At 38.4% G+C, this 19,960-nt stretch overlaps 1 protein-coding gene across 3 annotated transcripts in view; it reads left to right on the top strand.

The window, feature by feature from the left end:
• Nucleotides 1–15: 15 nt before the first annotated feature.
• BTG4 (BTG anti-proliferation factor 4) overlaps nt 16–19,960 on the top strand; it is a 54,146-nt gene continuing 34,201 nt past the window's right edge. The window contains exons 1-5 of one of the 3 annotated variants that reach the window (XM_030917185.1): nt 16–74; nt 15,819–16,017; nt 16,485–16,622; nt 17,215–17,413; nt 19,314–19,805. In XM_030917185.1, the coding sequence (XP_030773045.1) occupies nt 15,845–16,017; nt 16,485–16,622; nt 17,215–17,413; nt 19,314–19,493 (690 nt within the window). In that variant the 5' untranslated portion in view covers nt 16–74; nt 15,819–15,844 and the 3' untranslated portion in view covers nt 19,494–19,805. Of the gene's footprint in view, nt 75–2,335; nt 2,538–15,818; nt 16,018–16,484; nt 16,623–17,214; nt 17,414–19,313; nt 19,806–19,960 lie in introns of those variants that run through there. The other 2 variants (XM_010382320.2, XM_030917186.1) reach the window with 2 other exon arrangements.

Consider the following 19,960-nt stretch of genomic DNA (forward strand, 5'->3'; position numbering starts at 1 on the left):
CCCCGCCCCCGCCCCGCCCCTCCGAGAGCCGCAAAGTTGGTACCAGCCCCTGCCGGCAGCCTTCGGTTTCTTAGGTAGGTGTTGGGATCTACCACGCGTGTGGGGGCCGTCGGAAGGCCACCCCTGTGGTGATCAGGTTTTGGGACCAGTCCAAACCTTGGAGTAGATAGGGGAGAGTCAAAACATCAACTTTGGGTTGTGTCCTGTCGGAGTCAGTGGGGGAGTACTTTAGCTTATATCCTCAGTGGGCCTCACACATCCTCTCCCCTCCCCCCTAAAAAATAGCTAAATAAACTATAAATTCCTCAGCCCCATCGCCCCAGTTCCCCCTTCCAAACCAGATTGCCAGGGACAGCACCTGCTACGTGGAAGTTCTGAGAACGTTGCGTTGGAGAATTCATGACTGAAAGCCTAGCCCTTGGGAGCTAGAGACCTGAACTGGGCAGATACATGCCCATGTGTATAGTTTCTGTGATTTTAAAATTCTGAATCCTTTAAATCTTAGGAAACAATCTGGATTTTAAGTGTAACTGCATTTACTAATCACTCCCACTAAAAGTTGCATAGACTGCAACAGTTGTAAATGATGACTTAAAAGAAGGGATATATCTTAATGAATGGACACAGGCCCTTCACAGAAAAAAAAGTAAGAAAAATTTTGTTTGTATTCTTATAAAAGTATTAACAAGTGTGTGTGTGTGAACAGCTTTCCCGGGAGATTTTTGTCATGGCAGGAACAACTTAACCACTTCATTGATAGAAAAGTTAAGATTACTGTGGCAGGAACTGAGATGGACATCATAAAGCCATTTTAGCAAAGGAAATGGACACATGGCAATAACCACAATTTATTTCTTTATGGCACTTTATTCTTTCAAAATATTAGTAACAATATAGTCTCAGGAAGTTAATAATCACATGTTCATATAATAACATACATCAATCAGCTAAGAAAAAAATCATATTCCCCATTATATCTAAAATTTTCGTTAAGAGCCTGAAGGAATATTGAAAAAAAACCCCACATACATACACATTACATACACTGTATTCTTAGTAGGTAAGATGTTGATTTTTTAATTTTGGCTGAGCAATTAATAGGCAATGGATGAAATCAGCATTTTCCCACACCCCTCTTCCCCACACACATTGATGATGCACAGGCAGCTCATTTGGATGAATTCCCAAATCTTTTTACCTGGCCGTGTGGTTAGTGATTGGTACTATCAGCAATCAGCTAACTACACTGCCTGGTAACTAGACTCATGGAAAAAAATTGCAGTCTCAAGTTGGTACCCCCACACGTTGTGACAGGCAATTCATTGGTTGAGTTGAAGATCAACTGAGTTGCTGGCTTGGTGAATATTCTACTAGACAATGGCAAATAGACACAGTGAATCATATACAGTATTAACCGTTACATGGGTGGAGGGGCTTCACCTCCAGGGATTTCGCTTTCCTGGCATGAGACTGTTTCATCTTCTGTGACTCCTAGAGAGAGAGCTAACAGTTTAACTGTATCTGGAGAAACCGCGGGTTTCCTCGCGCTTGCAGCGGGCGCTCGCGAAGCATGCCAGCGCGGGACCCACGCCGACGCCGCGCTTCTCAGGCACCTTCTCCTCTCGAAGGCTGCGGGCAGCCGGAGACGGCGTCCTCTTCCCGGCCGGGCGGCGGATGATGCTGTGCCTTGTTTTGATGGCAGTGGAGTTAGTGATTGTAACCACCACAGTACAATCAGCTAATGACACTGCCTACAAACCGAGCACTGGGCGTCCGCGGCTGCAGCTCCCGGACGGTCCGCAGCGCCGACGCGGGGTCGCGGGGTCGGGGCCCGCCTAGGACCCCTTTTCACCGGGGGACGCCCGACCAAGGCTGGGCGCGAGCGGCCCCCGAAGACACCCCAGGCCCAGCGGGATCTCCGCCGGCCTCGCCGCGCACAGCACGGGTAGTTGGGCCAGCGGGCGGCGCTGCCGGGGAAGACCCGCGCCCTCCCGGGCCGCGCCCCGACCTCGGTGACCCTCGGGAGTGCCGGGCCTCCCCTTCCCGCAGCCTCTCGCTCCTCTCAGGACCCTCCCGCTCAGGTTCGCCTCGCTTTTCCTTTCCCCTTCGCCTCCTCGGCCCGGGCTCCCACTTTCCTCACGCCAGGCTTCAGTTCCCAGCCCCAAACCCTAGAGCTGGCCCTCTCGACCCCGTGCACCCCGCAGCTCTGAGCGGCCGAGTGACTGTGGCGGGGGCGACCAACCGTCCTCGGAACCCCGCGGGCCGAGGGGCGGGGCGGGCGCGAGACGGGGCGGGGGGAGGGGGTGGGACAGGTGGGGGAGGGGGTGGGGGAGGGGAGGAGGCTGAGAGAAGGGGCTGTGGGCGGTCCCTGAAGGGCCTCCAGGGAGACGCCTAGAAGATGGAGGCCCAGATTTTTGAGACGTTTCTCTTTCTGATCTAGCAGGAGGGACAAAGAGCTCCACTCCCTCATTCCCCAAGAAGCCCCCAAGCCTACCCAGTTTCCGTGCCCATTCTGCCCTGGGAAAGCGGCTTCCCAGGTACCTCAAATTATAGGTTTGAATTTTCCAAATGGAGGTGGGCTTGGGTAGCCTCTGACATGTGGGAGGATGCCTTTGAGAGTCTCATCTGCACCTTTGTGCTCTGTTGGGGACTTGGCCTTATACTCTTAGAGGGCCATGCGGTGATGCGAAGGCTGAGCCTTCTAGTCAGTTAGTGAGCCAGGCAGCTTCTTAGTTACATCAAATCGTGGTCCTCTTGAGATCAAGGCCATACCATTCAAGACAGTATATATATAAAATAAATTACTAAACTAGGGACTGATAGAAATAGAAGGGAGGCCCTTAATGAGAGCTGTAATAGGTCAAAGAAGGTTCCCAGAGGAGATGAGACTTGAGCAGATCCTTGATGCAAGAGTACGTTCGGATATTCAGGGTTAGGGCTGTGGATGCCAGAAAATATCTTGTTACAGTTGGGCAAAAGGGACAGTTACAGAGGACTTCTGGGAGATCTCTGCTAATAACTTTCCTTTAGTTACTCCTTCCCCTCTGTGCCTTTAATGAATGAATCAGGAGAGGATAAGGAATGTTCTCTTTATCCTCACCTTGTGAAATTCAGTTGGAAGCAGCCTCCCCTAGAAATATTGTCTTCATGCATCTAGTATAGAGCACTCATTGCTGACACAAAATACTTAGTTCTAAATTAGTTTCTGTAAAAGAAAACTTCCCATCTATAGATTGATTCCCTAAAACCAGCAAATGATCTCATAGATGCCACTAGTAACATGAACAGGGGCAGGTCATCTGGATCATTCAATACAAACACCAAAATTACACTATTAAAACAACTAAAGAACTGCCCAAGGATGTTTGAATAAGTTACAGCATTTTCTTTGCATATGAAAGACAGCACTTTTTTTTTTCTCCCAAATGCATACTTTGTTCTGTACACCCCGAAGTGAAGGGAAAGAAACCAAAATATAAAATATATATCACATAAAATGTTAATTGTAAAAATTAACTTGTAGAATTAAATTGTGAAAGACAAGCCATCTACAATAACTGTATTTTGTATTCATCTTATCTTTGGGAGGGGCACAGTGTTTTAGCACACATTACATAAATGACTTACATTCACTTAAATATACATACATGAAACTAGGAGCAAAACAGTCTTCATTCCATTAACAATATGCAGACTTAGAGAAATCTTGGTTAGAAGATAGTTATAAAAACGATTATCTTCTACCAAATTGTTAGTCACTTTTACCCAATACCATATTGAACACTTCTTCCCAACTGATGTTTTACGATTATTAGTTGCATCTTAAATATCTTACCTGAGCTGGATTGCTGCCATCCAAGGCAATGGTTGTGTTAGATGCCTTGAAAAGTAGGTTTCTACAGACTTTTCTTCAAAAGTAATAAAAAATAAAATTCATATGTAAAAGTCATCAAGATGCATTGCCTACTGAAATAACTTTTTAAAATGAGTTTATTTTCTATGTAGTACAACTAAAAATTTAAATAACGACAAAAAATGTGTGTGGCCTAGTTCTGTTGAAAAAAAAAAAAAGAATGCTTGTTCTTAGGGTTGCTGTTGATTTGGCCTGCAGTTACTAGAGAAACTCCAAGGATCTCATTCCCTCTATGGTTCATGTCTAGGCATGCCTGGAGACCAGGGAGACCCATGATTTAATCTAAGTAAGAATGCTTGTGGTGTTTTAAATGCCCACACAGAAGATTGCATTTGTTTTAGACTGTACCAGGAAGGCACCTTTCAGGGGAATTGTTTACTGTTTTAATTTCTGGGCTTTTGGTGATTAGGGAGATTGAAAAGGAGCCATCAGGAGAGACACGGTTGATGATTAAGAGGAAACCAAGAAGAGTATAGAAAACAAATACCTTCTGCTTTAGCTTTGGCACATTTATATTGACTTAATTTACCACTTCTAGATACAAGACTAGATTGATGGGAATTGGGAATTAGAAAAGGTGGAGACCGGCCGGGCATGGTGGCTCACACCTGTAATCCCAACACTTTGGGAGGCCAAGGCGAGCGGATCATGAGGTCAAGAGATAAAGACCATCCTGGCCAACACGGTGAAACCCTGTCTCTACTGAAAATACAAAAATTAGCTGGGCGTGGTGGTGTGTGCCTGTGGTTCCAGCTACTTGGGAGGCTGAGGTGGGAGAATCGCTTGAACCTGGGAGGCAGAGGTTGCAGTGAGCTGAGATTGTGCCACTACACTCCAGCTTGGGTGACAGAGCAAGACTCCATCTTAAAAAAAAAAAAAAAAAAAAAAAGAAAAATGGAGACAATGGAGACAACATATCCCTCCCTTCAATACATACAAACTCACCATCTCCCACAGCTTTTGAAGGATGTTGTTGGAAGAGGAAGAAATGAAGAATTAGACTAATTAGAAATTACTGGATTTTAGCAGTTTCTTTTTAAACCTTTTTTTTTTGGGAACGGAGTTTTGCTCTTATTGCCCAGGCTGGAGTGCAGTGGCGTGGTCTTGGCTCACTGCAACCTCCGCCTCCTGGGTTCAAGCGATTCTTCTGCCTCATACTCCTCAGTAGCTGGTATTACAGGCAGCCACCACCATGCCTGGCTAATTTTTTGTAATTTTAGTAGAGATGGGGTTTCACTATGTTGGCCAGGCTGGTCTCGAACTCCTGACCTCAGGTGATCCACCACCCCCCCCAACTTGGCCTCTCACAGTGCTAGGATTAAAGGAGTGAGCCACTGCACCTGGCCTAAACCTGTTTTTATATTACTCGTAGGAAATATAAAACCATATCTTGGTTTACAGACCAATAAATGTCAGATTATTAACCTTCATGATAGTATACCTAGAAACTAGTTTATATGTTGAAGCAAGACTAAACTGAAGTCAATTCAGTGCCTTTGAAGAACTAAAAATCATTGAATCTATTTATGGGAGGAGATTTTCTTTTGAGCTAAAATGAACTGCCAGCAGTTTTTATAATTCCATATTTCTAGTTCCATTTTATTGTGCTCTCATTAGTAAGAGTGCACCAGATTCTTAATTAGCTTCTTGTTTATATTTATTGATTAATCAATACTGTTGCTTTCAGTATAAAATGTTAATTTATCTTTCAGGTAAATCATAAGCAGTCTAACAAAATAGTCTTTATAGTTAAAGTTGCCGAAGCTCTTAGTTATAGCTTCAGTAGGAGCAGTTTGCGTATTTTCCATCTTTAGAGAACAATCTCTAGGGATTTATGTGGTCTACTTGATAAGATGCACAATGTGTGTATATACAGATAATTAATATGTTAATTATATTAGTATGTAATATGAATATATCTTAATATTAATATAACTTATAGTAATAGATTAAGAACACATGTTTGTGTTATATATTCTATTTATATTATATATAATTATTTAGTATGAAGATGGTTATATGAAAAAGTGCTTCAGGAATCCTGATGACTAATACAAACTTCATTATTGCCAACATTTAGGAAAAAGGAAAAGGAAAATTATCAAAGGTTAGGACGACTTCCAGAGAAGTCGCTATGGAAAAGATGAGATTGAACTGAGCCTGGAAGCAAAAATACTAGAGATGAAGAGGGAATGTTTTGGTAGCAGGAGCGACTTGTGAAGGAAAAACACAAGCAAATTTATGGAGATTGTAATGTATGAGGCCAATTGGAAAAGCAATGAGTGGGTTCCCATTGGGGAAATAAGATTAAAGAGGACTTTAACATTTAAAGTCCTCCATGATCCTATTTACCTGCTTGCTCATACGTTTCTATGAAATTCACAAAAAAAAAAAAAAAAAAAAAAAAAAAAAGCCCAGGGAGTTTCAATTTCATTATTCTGCTCAAGGAGCCCCAGATGCATAAAATGTGTTGTTTTACAAGGATTCATAAAGTAGCATAGATTAGAAGAGGGAGAGACAGAGGAGACTGAAAGACCATTTACGAGATTAGTAAATTTCAGTATGAGGTGATGTAGAAAATATGGGATGAAGAGAGAAACTTTGTGAAGGAAACTTTGCATGACTTGGTTGGTAACTGGTTCAAGTGAACAAACAGAATAAGATTAACTTCCAGACTTCGATGACAAGTAGAGGTGTTGAGGGGGGAAATCTAGTCAGAGAATAATTGTGATTTTAGGTGTAGGCATGTTTAGTTTTAGGCCATGGAAGAATATTGTGGTGGAGTTAGATATGTGGAGTTAGAACCCTGGCAGGAGACCAGAACTGAAAAGAGACTGAAGCTCTTTTATCCTCTTGATAGTTGAAGTCACGAGGAGTTCTCCAAGAAAGGTCTGCTGGCTGATTCTTCGTTGACCTACCAGGCCCTGCTATCAAGAACGCCAGAGTAAGTGATGACAGCAATATATTAATCTCTAACAGAGAATAGAATGAGGAAAACAGAAGGCTCAGGATCAAATCTGAGAGGATCCCTCTCCTCTTCAGGGGCTGACAGGAAGATGTACATCTTGGGAAGGGTTAGCCCACAGGAAGCGGAAGAGAGGACTCTCACAAAAACCAAGCTGTTTTAAAATTCATACACTTAGGAATTCAAGAGAATCTACTGCATTGGCACCACCACATCGCCAAGGTTTGGTCAGTAAAGAATTAGCCATAGGCAGCAGATGATTGGATTGGCTCTACCAGATTTTTTTGTCCAGGGCTTTATTCATTGAGTCAATGAAGGATCAATGATCTTCTCTAGGTTAGAACTAAAGAGATGAACTTTCCTGGCCTTGTCCCACTACTGATTGGCCTCTGTCATCTCCCTTAAAAACAAAAACCAAAAAAACCAAAAACAAACAAACAACAAAACCAAAAACCAAAAAACAAAAACCCTCACATAGATTTTCAGGTTTATAAAAGTAATTTTAAGGTTTCAGTAAGCTAGTTAGTGGTCTGAATGCACAGTTGAAGAAAGTTAGTAGACTTTCTCCTTCTTAAGAGCTCTAGGGTATATTCTGTAACTCTATTAAGCCACAAGGAGAAAAGAGACTGATTATCCTGTTAATTAATTGATTTACAAGAATGAAAATACTTTATGCCATCCTCTTAAACATCACTCTGTGTCTACTTATTCTTGTTTTTATTTCCACTGTCCTTATTTGGCACTTAAGCTTTTTTTTTTAAAGTGGGAAACTTATATTTAGTTGAAAAATTTACATAATCCTCATTTGTTATCTTTATTTCCTCTATATTCATAGAATATATCTCAAGGATTTTATCATGCTTACATTTAGTAAAGTTCACATTGTCCTTCCTGCTCTTAGCTCCTCTACAGTTTGTTGAAATATCAAGCTCAAATTCGACTTCCTAGGTAAAATCTTCCCTAGTAACTTTAGTTCTTCCTGATCCTTTCTCTTCTGTAATCCCTTTGACACTTAATATAGTCACTCTAAAATTAGTATGTTCCATTAGTAAGAAAGTATTATTCTCCTATATTCTAAGTGTATTTTGAATTCAGCATTTTACTATAATGGTATAGAGTGCTGATACATATACACATGTTTATTATATTAGTATAGAGTGTTGTACATAGGAACATTTTCTTACAATCTGAATTATTTTTAGTGAGTTATCTTGGTTTCTTTTTTTTAAGGGGTACATATTCTTGTTTGGTACATGGGTATTACATGCATAATATTGGGTATTGGGCTTCTGCTGTACTCATCACCCCAATATTAGGCATTATATCAGTAGGTAATTTTTCAACCCTCCCCTTTGGACTCCCCAGAGTCTATTTTCTCTATCTTCATTTTTACATGTACCATTTGTTTAGCTCCCACTTACAAGTGAGAATATGTAATATTTTATTTTCTGCTTCTGGGTTAGTTCACTTGGGGTAATGGCCTCCAGCTCCATCCATGTTGCTGCAAAACACATGATTTCATTCTTTTTTTATGATTGTGTAGTATTCCATGCTGTATGTATACACCATATTTTCTTTATCCAATCGACAGTTGGTAGATATTTAGGTGGATTCCATGACTTTGCTCTAATTGTAAATGGTGCTGCAATAGATACACAAGTACAAGTATCTTTTTAATATGATTTCTTTTCCTTTGGGTAGATACCCAGCAGTGGGATTGCTGGGTCCAATGATAGTTCTATTTTCAGTTCTTTGAGATATCTCTATACTGTTTTCCATAGAGGTTGAATTAATTTACATTCCCACCAACAGTGTGTGAGTATTCCCTTTTCTCTGCATACACATCAACATCTGTTGCTTTTTGACTTTTTAATAAAAGCCATTCTGACTGGAGTGAGATGGTATCTCAATGTGGTTTTAATTTGCATTTCTCTGATAATTAGTGATGTTGAGCATTTTTTCATATGTTTGTTAGCTGTTTGTATTTCTTCTTTTGAGAAATGCCTGTTCCTGTTCTTTGCCCCGTTTTCAATTGGCTTGTTTTTTGTTTGTTGAGTTGTTTGAATTTCTTGTAGATTCTGAATACTAATTCTTTGTTGGAGGTATAATTTGTAAATATTTTCTTCCATTCTGTGGGTTGTGTTTTTATCCTATTGATTATTTGTTTTGCTGTGCAGAAACTTTTGGTTTATGTACTATTTCCCTATCTTCATTTTTATTGCATTTGTGTTTGGAATCTTCATCATAAATTATTTGCCTTATTATAAGCCAATGTCCATAAGGGGTTTTCCTAGGTTTTCTTTTAGGATTTTTATAGTTTTGGTTTTTATAGTTTTACATTTAGGTCTTTAATCCATCTACAGTTAATTTTGTATATGTTAAGAGATGGGGATTTAGTTTCAGTCTTCTGCATATGGCTAGCCAGTTTTTCTAGCATAATTTATTGAATAGGATGTCTATTTCCCAGTGTTTATTTTTGTTGACTTTAATTGAAGATCAATTGGTTGTACATATGTAGCTTTATTTCTAGGTTAGAGAACCCCATACTGTACCATTAATCTCTGGGTCTATTTTTGTACCAGTACTGTGCTATTTTAGTTACTGTAGCCTTGTAGTATAATTTGAAGTCAGGCAATATAATGCCTTTGACTTTGTTCTTGTCGCTCGGGAGTTCCTTGGCTATTTGGGCTTTTTTTTATTTTGTTGTTCCATATGAACCTTAGGATTGTTTTTCCTAATTCTTTGAAAAATAAGGTTGGTAATTTGATAGGGATTGCATTGAATCTGTAGATTACCTGGGTAATATTGTTATTTTAATCATATTAATTCTTCTAGTTCATGAGCATGGAATGTTTTTCCATTTATTTGTATCATCTGCAATTTCTTTCATCAGTGTTTTGTAGTTCTCCTTGTAGAGATCTTTCACCTCCTTGGTTAAATGTATTCCGAGATATTTTGCTCTTTTTTGTGGCTATCCTAAGTGAGATTGGATTCTTAATTTGGTTCTCAGCTTCAATGCTACTGTTCGTAGAAACGCTACTGGTTTTTGTGCATTGATTTTGTATCCTGAGACTTTACTGAAGTTGTTAATCAGGTCAAGGAGTCTTCTAGAGGCGTCTTTAGGGTTTTCTAGGTATGCAATCATATTGTCAGTGAACAGAGATAATTTGACTTCTACTTTTCCAATTCAGATGCCTTTTATTTTTTTCTCTTGCCTGATAGCTCTGGCCAGGACTTCCAGTACTATGTTGAATAGGAGTTATCTTGATTTCTAACTTGAAACGTTATATATATGCATGTATTTTTTGTGGTCTTTCAAACAATGCCACTTACATTGTGAATGCTCAATAATGGAAATAGAAAATACAAATTAGGAAGAAGCTTGTGGCAGATAAAACACTTGCATAGTATTATAGGTAAAGGAATTTTACTTTGATCAGGCTACACTAAAATTAATTTCTTTTGCGTTTAAATCAACATTGTATGGCTGTAGAATTTTATTAGATAATGTTTTGGGAAATGCAATTTTGTTTCAGCAATTAATGTAACTTCCTTTTATGTGGCTTGACCATAATGGAACTGAGTTTATGTGTGGGTTACAGAATCAGTTCATTGTTTTATAAAATAGTGCTACTTGCTTGCTGTTGTTAAAAAAATACTTTCTGTCAGAAGTAGACTTTTGCTAAAACATCTATACCTTTCCCCTCTTTGGCAATAACATGTATTTGTGAATGGATGGGTGAGCCTAGGGATATAACTTGTAGTTTAAGGAGGGAAGTTAAATAAATGAAATGGGGTTATGATAAGACTGGTTATTACATCACAAGTCCAGCAAATTTAATATTCAATTCAGATGATATTTTAAAACTTCTTTGTCTATTTTTAAACTTTTAAAAGCATAAATATTTTCATTTTATAAGTGAAGTTTAGCTAAAACCAAGAAGACAAATGTAGAACCAGATTTTCGAGTTTTACCTTCATCAATGAACTTTGGGGCTTCACTATTCCTTAGCCATCAAGTTGAATTTCCTCATTTTAAAAAGAAGAATGCAATTCTAGAAACTATTACTTGTACAAGGTCATGTCAGTCATATTCATATTTTATACCATTTGATTCTCTGTTACAGGCATAATAGGGAGTAAAATACATCTATGCTGCTTCATCGCCTTTCTGTTCTTCATCCTCACTCCAAATGGCCAGAACCTCTTATTTCTTATTTTCTGTGGTTCTTCACCCAGACATAATCCCCTCACCCAAACAGAACACCATCCTGTTGCTCTACTATGGATAGCTCATTGGACATTTTCAAAAAGAAATCCTTGAAAGACAAGGTTTTAAGCAAGGGAACAAATGTCTTATAATGAGAATTTTAGACATGACAGAAGGATAGTGGGAGAGTTGTTCAAATTTCAGCAGTAATTTTCTCTTCTACTTAGCTCTGGGATTGGCTTAGGCCAGACCAGGTTGGTCTTTCTGCTAAATTCTAACATCTTGTCAGTGGACATTACTACTTGGGTATTTAATTGCCATTGAAAGCTCAGTATACCTCAATCTGAATGAATCACCATTTGTTTTATACTGACTCTTCCACTGAACTTCATTCTTTCAATGATAACATTAATCTCTTGGTTACTAGTGTTTGAAACTTGGAGTAAATTTTGAGTATTTCATTTCCCAAACTTTATATCCAAGTCATCACTTGTGTATATATTTGATTTCCCTCTCTAGATAATAAGCCTCTTGAAAGGAAAGTTGAATTTTGATTTTACCCCCAGCCCCACTAATAGTGTCTGTGAAGTAGGTGGTCAGTAAATAGTCACTGAGTGTTAATTAAAACAGAAGGTATAGTTGTCATCAATGTAAAGGAGGTGATTTAAATAAGGTGTTTCAAGTCATGAACAAGTAACCGAAGGAAATCTTGCATGATGTTTACTTTTTATTTGATTGTTCTTTCCTGAAATCTAAGTACATTGTTATTCTACCGTTCTATTCATAACTTGCAAGGCCTGCCTGGGCCTGTTGCAGTAAATAATGCTAGGAGAGGGTTGAAAACCACATTCATGTACTTCACCAACTCAAAGTGCAAGGGAACGGTTTGTCATTGGGAAGATGAAGTCATGAAAGAATTATAAAAACACCTGGCACCATTCTATTATTGTAAATGCAAACTAGCCATTTGAAAAGAAAAAATTTTTGTGTTAATGCATCTGTTGCCTTTAGTTCAGAAGCAAAATTTCAGCAGCATACAAGGAGTTACCCTAATTTTCAGCTTTGTCCCTTCTAACATAAATTTAAAAAAATAATCTTTGCAAAATTTACCCCAGCAAATGGCTAGAAAATATGAGAATAAATGATGCAAATTTGTCCTAATAATCTGTTAAACTTAAGGCATTATTAAGCAATCAAAAGTGTAAAATAAGTTTAAAATCTTCTTCACAGCTAAGGCAGTATCTGTCTTAATGATTTCCACTTTTGCTGCACGTTAGAATCGCTTGGGGAACTTTAAAAAATCCTGATGTGTAGGTTGCACTCTATACCAATTAAGTCAGAATGTCTTGACCCAGCGTAGCGGTTCACACCTGTGAATCCTAGCACTTTGAGAGGCCAAGGCAGGAGGGTTCCTTGAGCCCAGGAGTTCAAGACCAGCCTGGGCAACATAGGGAGACCCCCATCTCCATCGAAAAAAAAAAAAATGTCTGGGTAAGGGATAGGAGGCAGACATCAGTATTTTTAAAGATCTTCAGGTGATTCCAAGGTGCAACAGTTTGGGTACCCCAGCCACTGAGGAAGAGGAATGAGAACTATGTCATGGACAGTTGAAACAAACAAGAGACTATGGAGTTGGAAGATTATTAAGGTCCTACTTTCACGTTTGTTTATTTTAATATGTTCTGAGTACACAGTAGATATTTAAATATTTACTGAATTGAATTAAATTAATCTTAATTAAATCTTAAATCATATTCTTAGATATCAAGATGCTCAGCCATCCATTTCACAGTCCTTTTAAACAAGTTTTAAAAATTGATATATAATAGTTGTATGTATTTTGGGGGTACATGTAATATTTTAATACTTGTATATAATGTATAATGATCAAATAAGGTAATTGGGATATCCATTACCTCAAACATTTATCTTTTCTTTGTGTTGAGAACGTTACAAATCTTCTAGCTATTTTGAAATATACAATTGTTACCTATAATTTCTCTACTGTACTAGAATACTAGAACTAATTTCTTCTATTTTTTTATCCTTAACCAACTTTGATAATCCTTATACTTACATTTCTTATACCTCTCAAGCATCAAAGACATTATAATAACCAGCATACTACCTAATATATGTATTTCATCTCAGTTCATCACTAGTGAAAGGTTTTTAAATTTTTTTGAGACAGGGTCTTTGCTCTGTTGCCCAGGCTGGAGTGCAGTGACACAATCACAGCTCATAGCTTACTGCAGCCTCAAACTCCTGGGCTCAAGTGATCTTCCCACCTCAGCCTTCGAGTAGCTAGGGCTACAGGCACATGCCACACCAAGCTGACTTTTAACATTTTTGTAGAGACAGGGGTCTTACTGAGTTGCCCAGGCCGACCTCAAACCCCTGACCTCAAGTGATCCTTTCGCCTGGGCCCAAAGTGTTTGCATTACAGGCATGAGGCCCTCTGCCCAGCTCAAGAACAAGCTCTCTAATGTTATCTATTATAATCTTAATTACAGTCTTATGAGATCGCTATTGTAGCTCCCATTTCACAGGCAGAAAATTAAGTTGCCCAAGGTTACACAGATGGTGAGTCCTAAAGTTGCAATTCACACCCAAATCTATCTGATCTTAATGCCCATATTTTAAAACTTTGTATTGTGCAGAAATGGAAAGATATGACAAAATGATAGCATTAGTGAAAAAGAGTACTTGCAAGTTCAATATGAGTCCGTGGTGTGATGTCACTGCCAACAAGGTAAAAGCCACCTGAGGTTGTGTTCTGGAATACAGTATTCAGAGGGAGGGAAGCAACAGTCCTGTGCTAGTCTTTAGGGGTGGAGCACACCTGGAGCATTGTGTGCAAGTCTGAGCCCCACGCTGGAAAAAAAGAGGATTACTCACACACCTGACACTCACTGTGATGTGAGTACCCAGCATGGTGAGTGAATCTATAGGAAAAACTGTCAAAAAGCTGAGACTATTTAGGCTCCACAAAGAGAAGGCTGAGGGAGGCTGAGTAGCTAGTATTTGAAATGTCATCCTGTGGTGGAACATTAGACACGATTGGTGTAGTTCCAGAAGGAAAAACTAGGCTGCACATACAGGAAAATTGGAGGTAGATTCGGCTCCACACAGAAAGGAAGGTCTAGCTGTTATTTGGAGCTTTTAAGAAATGAAATGGACTTCCTTGTGAGACAGTGAATTCCTTTTCGCTAATGAAGAAACTGAATGATCACTAATCCTGAGCGTTAAAGACTTAATGTATGTCAGGTGCGATGCTTCTCAACGCTTAGTGGGTATTAGAATCACCTGGAGGAACTTGCTAACTAATTATCGCCAGGCCTTACCTTGAGAAGCGTTGCTTCAGCAGATCTGAAATAAGGTGGGAGAATGTGAATTTTTAAATTTAATTTTTATTTTTTTTGAGACGGAGTCTTGCTCTGTCACCTAGTCTAGTGCAGTGGTGTGATCTTGGCTCACTGCATCCTCCGCCTCCCGGGTTCAAGCAATTGTCCTGCCTCAGCCTCCTGAGTAGCTGGGACTACAGGTACATGCCACCATGCCTGGATGATTTTTGTATTTTTAGTAGAGATGGGGTTTCACCATGTTGGCCAGGCTGATCTTGAACTCCTGACTTCAGGTGATCCGCCTTCCTCGGCCTTCCAAAGTGTGGGATTATAGGTGTGAGCCACAGTGCCCAGCCAAGAATCTGAATTTTTAACAAGAAACACAGTGAGTCCAGATCACATGGTCACTGACCCACCCTCTGAGAACTGGTGAGGTTAGATAAACTCAGATCTCTTCTACTTATCCTACAAATAAACCCTTTAGTAAAAAATGTGTCGTCAACATAACAGCTGCTCAAAGTTGTCTTAACAAGTTTTGTAAGAAATCTAAGGCAAAATTCCTTAATATGTTGACAGCTAAGTTAGAGATAACATAATTGGAATGTGCGATATTAGGATACAGAAGAACACTTGATTCTCTGTGTTATAAAAGATAAGATTATAATAGGAAAATAGAAAATATAGATCCAGTTTGAAAACACTTCAAATAGAGAACCCACTCCACTTATGCCAAGGAGCAATTGGATGGAGACCGGATTGGCATATGAAAAAGCTAGATGATTATCTCAATAGGCAGCACCTGTGTAAGGTGAGGCACCCATCAGCCTTTAGGGCCCAGGCTTATATAAACTTCAGCCTCAAACTCACAAACAGGTGTGGGTGAGAGTTGGAAACATAAGGGATGGTGCAGTTGGTCTTTTAACTCTTATCCACTTTTCTTGGGGGCTAAAGGGCTTTTGTTGGCAAGTATAATGTGTTTGATTATTCTTAAAGCATGCAACTTGTGAGGCACATTTTGGAATTACTCTTTCCTGAAATATTTTGCTCTTTGTTAGTATATCTTTAAAAAGTGATGCTTGAGGTAATTACTGTCCCATATCAGGATCTTTTTTAAGTTGCACAGTGATGTTTCATTTATTAAATGCTTTAAATTTTTAAAAAGACTTTTTTCCTTTGAAAACCTTTAAAATTGGGCTATTTGAGGAACTGCTGTTCTTGGCTGTTATGTTAATTGATAGTGTTCATGTACTTACCTAGTTTACTAAGGACTTCTTTCTAGCAAATTATCTCGGTTTTAAATTTAAGGTATGTAAAATTTCCAAATGGCAATTAAGTGTTGATAATAAGTTAATTATTTTCTATTTCTTCTTCCTTTTAATGATTCAGACCTCCTTATCTATTTTCCTTGAATCATGAGAGATGAAATTGCAACAACAGTTTTCTTTGTCACAAGATTGGTGAAAAAACATGATAAACTAAGTAAACAGCAAATAGAAGACTTTGCAGAAAAGCTGATGACGATCTTGTTTGAAACATACAGAAGTCACTGGCACTCTGATTGCCCTTCTAAAGGGCAAGCCTTCAGGTGAGAGCAAGTATGTGGGATGGCAAAGGGACGCAATCACCAAACAACAGCCAGCTCCTAGGAAAATGGAGTGATCTTGTTTTCTGCATTTAAGTAACGAAAGTTTTATGGGCTCGAGTTCATTTGTTTGAATGTGGAATTGAAAGGAGGAGACATAGTAGATGACACTTTGGCTGGAAACAACAGAGCAAAGCCCCTTACGTGAGGTAGATTAAACAATTTTTAATTTGTGTTTGCCATGAAAGATAAGCTGTGAATATCCGGTAAACTAATTTTGTGACTTAGTGATGCAACATACATTCTGAGCCACTGTATCAAAAGCTGATGATGTCTTACTTGTAAGAGTGGAGAGTGGAGGAGGCTGAGGGGAAAGTGGGGGTGAAGTGGGAGCTATGTATGTGCATAATGTGATTCTCCTGCTAAAGTGCCTGTCATCATGTCTTCATCTCCCTTCACTTTTTTAAAAGGTGCATCAGGATAAACAACAATCAGAATAAAGATCCCATTCTAGAAAGGGCATGTGTGGAGAGTAACGTGGATTTTTCTCACCTGGGACTTCCGAAGGAGATGACCATATGGGTAGATCCCTTTGAAGTGTGCTGTAGGTGAGTAATCTCATAGTTTGTGTGCTGTGTGATACCTGGAAACCTTAGGTTAGACAACTTTACATAAGTTCATGAAAGATGATGCACCAAAGCCTTGAGTTAGCAGCAGGGACACTTCTTGGTTAAGATTTTAGATGCAAACTTCTGTTAGACAATGCAGACTTCTATTCAGAGTGGGTGAGGTGGAAAGCACAATGATTTTGCAAAATATTTGAAATGTGGCTTTAATCACTGCACCTTGTTACAAACTATAGATTGGTAATGGTATCTATTACAAACTGTAGGTTGATAACAGATAAGTATTATAGGCAATATCAGAAAGGAAGTAGAGTTATCTATCATGGGACAATTCAGTTCATTAACTGAATCAAAAGAAACTAGTCTTTGTTTCTTTCTGAACAATTAACCAAAATAACTCTTATAGAATATCCTAATTTATAACAGTGTAGTAGGTGAAGGTCATAATGTCCTTCAATTTTTTAAGGCAATCTCTTCTAAAATAAGTTAGTGTATTGTCTCCCGGAAAGATTAGAGACAAAACTTGTAGGAAGTTGAATCACTAATTAGTACTTAAATTTCTTTTCCTACTTAGGTATGGTGAGAAAAACCATCCATTTACAGTTGCTTCTTTTAAAGGCAGATGGGAGGAATGGGAACTATATCAGCAAATCAGTTATGCAGTTAGTAGAGCCTCATCAGACGATTCCTCTGGCACTTCCTGCGATGAAGAAAGTTGTAGCAAGGAACCTCGTGTCATTCCTAAAGTCAGCAATCCAAAGAGTATTTATCAGGTCAAGTGTGTTCCAGTTCTTTTCTACACTTTTTTCTATCTGATTCTAAAAAAAATGCACTCATTATGAAAACAGAAGAAAAAAAAAACATGGAAAGAACAAAACTGTAGATTTTTAAAAGCCAGAATCTTAATATTTTGGCAAAACCTTTTCTGTCTTCTTCACTGCACAATGTATTCCCTACTCTTGGCTGAGCTTTTAGGATCTACATGTCTACATAATCTTTTATTGTCCTATTTCTTCATACGGTATTTGAAGACACACAGGTTTCCTTCCACTTAAATTCCTACAGAATCAAAGATTAAGATTAGTGGGCCTTTTTTTTTTTTTTTTTTTTTTTTTGGTCAATTGAAAATACCATGGCATTTATACAAAATTTGGATTTAGGAAAAGTCAAAGGCCTATACATTGTGCCACAAGAGCAGTTTTTCTCAACTATTTTTTTCTTCTTTTTAAACCTTAACCCATTGAAAGATATGCATATTTACATTTAAAAAGTTTCCTGAAACAGTGTTTACTAGGAGCAATGCTCCCAGTACTTCCAATTAAATTCATTTGATTTCAAGCATCTAAATTGATTTCATGACCCACAATTTGAAAAACACTGAACTAGAGAGAATTTGTTAACACTATATGTATATATTTGTTTGTACATTCTCTTAATCACCTATGTATTAAATGTTAAAGCAATTAAAATTTTAATATTCATTTGCCTCCCTTGTAACTGATTATTGTGGCAGAATTCTAGACTGTTTCCACGTGGTTGTAATATTTTTTAAAAAGCTGATAACTCGTATGGTGATGCCTGAATTTTAGGTTGTTTCTTGAGGTTTGATTCTCAAGCACAGAACTACTGGGTCACCAAGTATGAACATTTTACTGGTTTTTAATGTGTAGCTGAAACACCATATAGAAAGTTGTATTTATTTGTAGTGTCACCAGCTGTATGTAAAAGTGCCTGCTCTGCCTTTTTTTATCTGGTATTGGCTATTCTTATTTAAAAAAACAGATAATTTGATTAACATGATATGCATATGTAATACAGTATTAGTGAAATTAAACATTAAAAAATTCCATGTGCCCAAATGTTTTAGCACCTACTGTCTTACAAATTTTGTCTTATTCACCCATTCATTATTTGAAGTTCTAATGTATTATTATAGGTTCTTTATATGCCAGAATGATTTTAACCCCTTATCGTATTTCTGGCAAATGTTTTGTCCCTAGTTTTTTAAACTATGTGTGTCATTGATAGTTTCTTGGAAACAGTAACTTTAAAATGATGTATGACAAAGCCATGTTTTTCCTCAGTGTTATAACCAAACTATGTTATCCAAAGACCTGCTGTATGTCATTTAGCTTAAAATTAGTTTCCAAGAACCTATCGAGGTTGTTGAGTGAGGATTTATGGTATTTGCCTTAATTCTATTTTTATTTTTAGAAAGGTCTTCTTTCATTTGGGGATCAGACCTGTAATCAGCTCTATCCTTTTACAGCAATGTCTTTTCAAAGTGTGATCTGTAAAACATCTGTATCAGTAATCTAAGGTGTTTAAAATGAAGATTTCTAGGCTGTGGCCCCAGAGACCATGAACATGCAGTTTTGGATTGGCTGGCAGGGGTGAGGTAGGGATGGAAGAGGGACAACTCAAGAATAAACATAAACCTGAATACGCATATTAAAAAGTTTTTAGTTGAATTAATTAACTTTTAAAAAAGGTACAGTATAAAGTGACTTATGTTCCTGCCAAGTGCTAGAAAAATTTTCAAAGATGGTTATGCACTTTCGATTCTATTTATTTGTGCTCCCTACGCTTTTGAAGTGCTTGACTTTTGAATTATGAGTTCATATTTTGTCCTTACAGCTAGTTTATTAGAGATCTTTATGCTTTTTTTTCCAGGTTGAAAACTTGAAACAGCCCTTTCAATCTTGGTTCCAAATCCCCCGCAAAAAGAATGTGGTGGACGGCCGTGTTGGCCTCCTGGGAAACTCTTACCATGGCTCGCAGAAGCACCCTAAGTGTTACAGGCCTTCTATGCACCGGGTGGACAGGTACCACTGGGTCAACATACACCAATGATGCAGTGACTGGGCACATGGTGGGCGAGAGCTCAGAGGAGCACCTTTATTCTAAAATAAAAATGAATTTAAGGTTGAGAGGCCCATGAAACAAAAAATGACCATATTAGGGATGAGGGTACACAATGGTAAATCCTCTCATACAGATCATGACTGTTCTTAGCTGTACTTTTAATTCTTATTTAATTTTACATGAAGTTTTATGTAACATTAGTGAATGTACCCAGTAAGGTAACAGAATGAAGATATTGACCTGTAGTAAGACTCAATGATTATGAAAAGTAATGGTTTAAATAAACGTACAGTGTTTTTATTGCTTCTTAGTTCAGTTCGTTGCAAGAAACAAACTTTTAAAAGTTTATTTTTTGTAAAGAAGAGGTCTCCCTATGTTGCCCAGGCTGGTCGCAAACTCCTGAGCTCAAGCAATCCTCCTGTCTCAGCCTCCCAAAGTGTTGGGATTACAGGCGT

The sequence above is a fragment of the Rhinopithecus roxellana genome, chromosome 15 (assembly GCF_007565055.1).
Source record: "Rhinopithecus roxellana isolate Shanxi Qingling chromosome 15, ASM756505v1, whole genome shotgun sequence".
NCBI lineage: Eukaryota > Metazoa > Chordata > Mammalia > Primates > Cercopithecidae > Rhinopithecus > Rhinopithecus roxellana.